The 4,042-nt window shown below is 37.1% G+C and overlaps 1 protein-coding gene across 1 annotated transcript; it reads right to left on the bottom strand.

Annotated features, from left to right (window-relative positions):
• Nucleotides 1–926: 926 nt before the first annotated feature.
• On the bottom strand, nt 927–3,428 carry LOC107812011 (protein GRAVITROPIC IN THE LIGHT 1-like). The gene has a single exon (XM_016637023.2). It carries the CDS (start codon nt 2,944–2,946, stop codon nt 1,576–1,578), a length of 1,371 nt encoding a protein of 456 aa, XP_016492509.1. The 5' UTR covers nt 2,947–3,428; the 3' UTR covers nt 927–1,575.
• Between the last annotated feature and the right edge of the window lie 614 nt (nt 3,429–4,042).

The following is a 4,042-nucleotide window of genomic DNA, read 5'->3' as shown; positions in this document are numbered from 1 at the left end:
GGCGTATTTTCCGAGTTTTGAACAGTGTTTTCCCTCAGATTTATCTTTAAATGAAAAATGGATAAATTTCGATTACTTTTGAAACTGGGTTATTTTTGAACGACCGGTTATAAATCTGGCTATTTTTTAATTTCACCCCTGTATATCGTACTCTTACTACACAACCACAAGCCCAAGAATAAAAATAGAGTTATTATGAGCTAAATTAAGCTTATTATTTTCGGGTTCAAATTATATAGGCAAAAAAAGATTAAAATGCATAGAATCACACTAATTTAGAGCCCACTGACTTTATATTTTGGATTTGTTTCTGCATAACCTATCATTTTTTCGTTCTAATTATTTAATCATATGCAAGAAATACGTGTATCTTTAATGAAACTACTAATTCCGAACCCACTCACTTTATATTCTAAATTCATATCTGCCTAGGAATGTGGAATGCAAATCGATACTGGCCTGTACTGGTGGAGTTAATCTCATCCTGCTGTTCCGTCATCGTTAGACCTTTCTTTATACTTGACTTTACAAGAAAACAATGACAAATTTTCAGAAAGCTATTGGTTACGAACGAAGATCATAGTTAGATGCACACAGTACATTTTAAATATCATAGACCATAGACCAGTGGCGGAGCCATGCTTTCACTAATGATATCCAAAACATAAAAAAGTAACACAAAAAAGCTAATTTAATTCAACATACAATATACATAAATATTTTTAAAAAATGCCTATGCATGCAATATAATTTTACATTACACACTCCACCATATACATATTGATTATTGAGATGCGAGCATTATTGACAACATCACTCGCACACATGAAATTGGCTCTTCGAATTATTTCCCTTCGGAGTAGGTCGAAAAATATGTAAAATGAAACAAGGAAATAAGAAATTGTGTGCAAGTAGATCCAAGATTCTACGCAAAGATACCATCATATATTAATATTTTATATTATGTATATAATACTTAAACCTAATTTTTTTTTATACACATTAATCTCATATGCAAGTTGCAGGCATATGTCTATCATTCTTTAACGTACATCTGCGAATAAACAACAATTTAGCAATTTTCTAAGCACAGAACAAGGGGTCCCACATGCTCTTCTTACTTTTGATAGCAAAGAAACAAAGACATACGCTTGTTGGGCCCACAACCTGACTGAGCCTACTTCGCCTTTTGTCTCACCGCCCAATCTTTCTGTACTATACTCCAAAATCCAGTTCATTTCCCTCCTTTGAAAGCCCTGAACCACTTTCACGTGTGGGCCCAAAAGCCCACTTTTGCTGCTTTGGACCGCACCCCCCATCACTTTCGAGACGATAATCCGTACTTTTAAGCCCACCCGCGCCAACTCTCACGCGCCTCCCTCATGGGTAGTAAGCTAGTAGTATTACTCACTGTGCCATGTAAATTGTTTGATCAACTCATTTTATTGATGAAAGTTGATAGCTGATCTAACTATTTACATGCTATGGCGGAGCTCCACCACTTGAGGAGGTGCGTGGAGGCTGGAGCGAGTGAGGATATGACTTTACTTAATCTCCACTAATATTTATTTACCGTTAGTGCTTGGCCGGCGGAGTGATCGGAGATAAATATACCTGACTTTGTACCACCGTTTTCCCAACATTAAACCCCGGAACCACCGTGAATGCCACTTTGAACTCGCCGCCGGCAGCTGAAAAAATCTCGTCCGTGACACTTTCCATGTAAACCTCAGAAAATCTACAGCTCTTCCTCACTTGAAAAATGCTAACTTGTTGATCAAAAGAGAAGGCTAAGCAATGCAAAAGCCACACACGCCGCCCCATCTCGCTAAAAACCTTGAAGAACTCTGTTTCCGGGAACTCGCCGGAGTTCACAAGCTTCCTCTGATTCAAGTTCCCGGAGAATGAAAACTCCATTTTTGGATGAACCAAATGAAGGTATTTAGCCTTCAAGAATTTTCCAAACAGAGAAGAAGGATTCTGCTTGAGAAAATGGGTTACACTCACAGATTTCAGCTTCTTGAACTGTTCAAAGAAGAAACTCCGGCGATTTGTTCCACCGGAAAATAAAGAATCGTCGTTCTGAACAGAAAATGCAGGCTCGTTAAACCCACTGAAAATCTCCCTGCAAACAAAGGACTCAAAGGCAAAAGCCCTGTGATTACTCTTGTGGAAAGTGACACCATTTTGAATAGAGTTTGTAGCAGCGTCAATATCCCAGTTAGCAGACTCCATTTCTTTAATCAAGAACTTGACAAAGTTGCGTATAGATCTCATGGCATAGTGCAAAACCATGATAAAATCTTTAGGGTTTACGTCAGATAACTTGACATTATCAAGAATAGAAAATGATCCACTAGCATTAAGCTTTCTCTCTAATGATTTGTTGTTTTGAATGGTTTCTTGTAGCTCATTTTGGAGAGAAGATATGCTGTACCCTTTGGACTCAATTTCACCTTGCATTTTCTTCATAGTAATTTCGTAAGTTTTCATGACAGATTGCTGTTCTTGAATCTCAGCAAGCATTAGGGTTACATGGGGTGGTGAAGAATCAATTTGTTTTTTGAGGTAACTGTGTTTGAGTTCAGATAAAGCTTTGAGTTCATTTACCACAGCTTGATCTGCAACTTGGATTGCTTCACTGTTATAAGGGAACTGAGCTAACTGAAGCTCAGCATAAGCAGCTTTAACAGAGGAAACTGTGGCAAAAAGCTTAGCAACGAAGGCTTCCATAACAGCTTTGTTCTTGGAATGTTCTTTGCACTCTTCAATTTCTTCTTTGTCAAAGTGTTGGGACTCACAACACCTGAGCTTTTCTTGAGGTATGAGGAGGCAGAACCCATTATTTGAGAATGGTTTTGAGGATTTTTTGCCATGGATTACTCTGTGAAATGTCTTTGCTAGCTTGCTTTTAGTTGGAACTGGAGTTGGTCTCACTGAATCCATTTGATCTCTATGAGCTGATGAGATGCAGAGGAATGCTGAGTGGGAGAAAAATGGGTGATTAAATTTTAGGACATGAAAAATGGAGTCTTTGAAGTTTGAAGTGTGAACTGAAGGAAGAAAATATTTGAGGGAAAAAGGAAAAGGGTGTGCTTAAAAAGTCCAAAAAAGAGGGGAAATTAAAGAGAGGATATGGCAGAGGGAAAAGGAGGGAAAAGCAGAGTCCCTCTTATTTGACTCAAGGTTGAAGGTGAAGGAATAGGTTAAGAGGTGAATGGTAAAAGCAAAGATTTGGCGCGAGAAAGAGAAATCATTCATTGAGGTGCATATAATAAGCTTAAGATAGTAGCAGTAGAAAATGTCATAGTACTAGCTTTTTCTTTTTTTTTTTGCTGTTTTTTTTTTGTGTGAGAAAGGAAAGCAACAAGGGAAAGTTAATAAATACTTCCAACTACCCCTGAAATAATTTGCTGGTCATTTAAGAGAGTGAAAGTCAGAGTGTATATTTAAAGCAAAGATTTCTAACATCATTCATGTAAACATACGACTCCTCTTTCTCTATCATAGATGCTTCTTGAGCACAAGTCACAACCTATGATCTAATGATTTTGCATGAGTGAGCCAGGATTTAACATTCAAAAAAAACATAAAACATCTCGTATTTATGTAGGGTTTGAGGGGCGCATTCAAATGAATATAATGTAAATAATTTATCCTAATATAAGTTTAGGATTATTTTCAAACATGCTTATCTATAAAGTGACATGAAAATAACTTTAAAGTTACACTAGCTCTATCTTCAAGGATTTACCATTCACAACTAAAATCTAATTGTGAATTTACAACAAAGTTGGGAAGGCAAATTCAGCCACCTTGTAACCAAAGGCTAAACCAATTATGGATGGTATGCACGGTCCTTTCTTGTGAAGCATGTTCGGCAAATTTGTTCTTTACCAAAGAAGTTAATAAAACCTAAACAGTACAATAAACTTTGCTTCCACCGTGTTCTACTTTTTAAAGCTCTTTCCCGCGGTACTTTACAACCTTGTTATCATCTTGACAAATTAAGCATTCCAATGTACATTAACGGTCGTTTGCG

The sequence above is a fragment of the Nicotiana tabacum genome, chromosome 3 (assembly GCF_000715075.1).
Source record: "Nicotiana tabacum cultivar K326 chromosome 3, ASM71507v2, whole genome shotgun sequence".
Classification (NCBI taxonomy): domain Eukaryota; kingdom Viridiplantae; phylum Streptophyta; class Magnoliopsida; order Solanales; family Solanaceae; genus Nicotiana; species Nicotiana tabacum.
Note: the sequence above shows the minus strand (reverse complement) of the source record. Positions and strands in the feature narration are given on the sequence as shown.

What these genes read in the sequence shown, in the direction of transcription:
- LOC107812011 (XM_016637023.2), bottom strand. Translation starts at nt 2,946, where the DNA reads ATGGATTCAGTGAGACCAACTCCAGTTCCAACTAAAAGCAAGCTAGCA.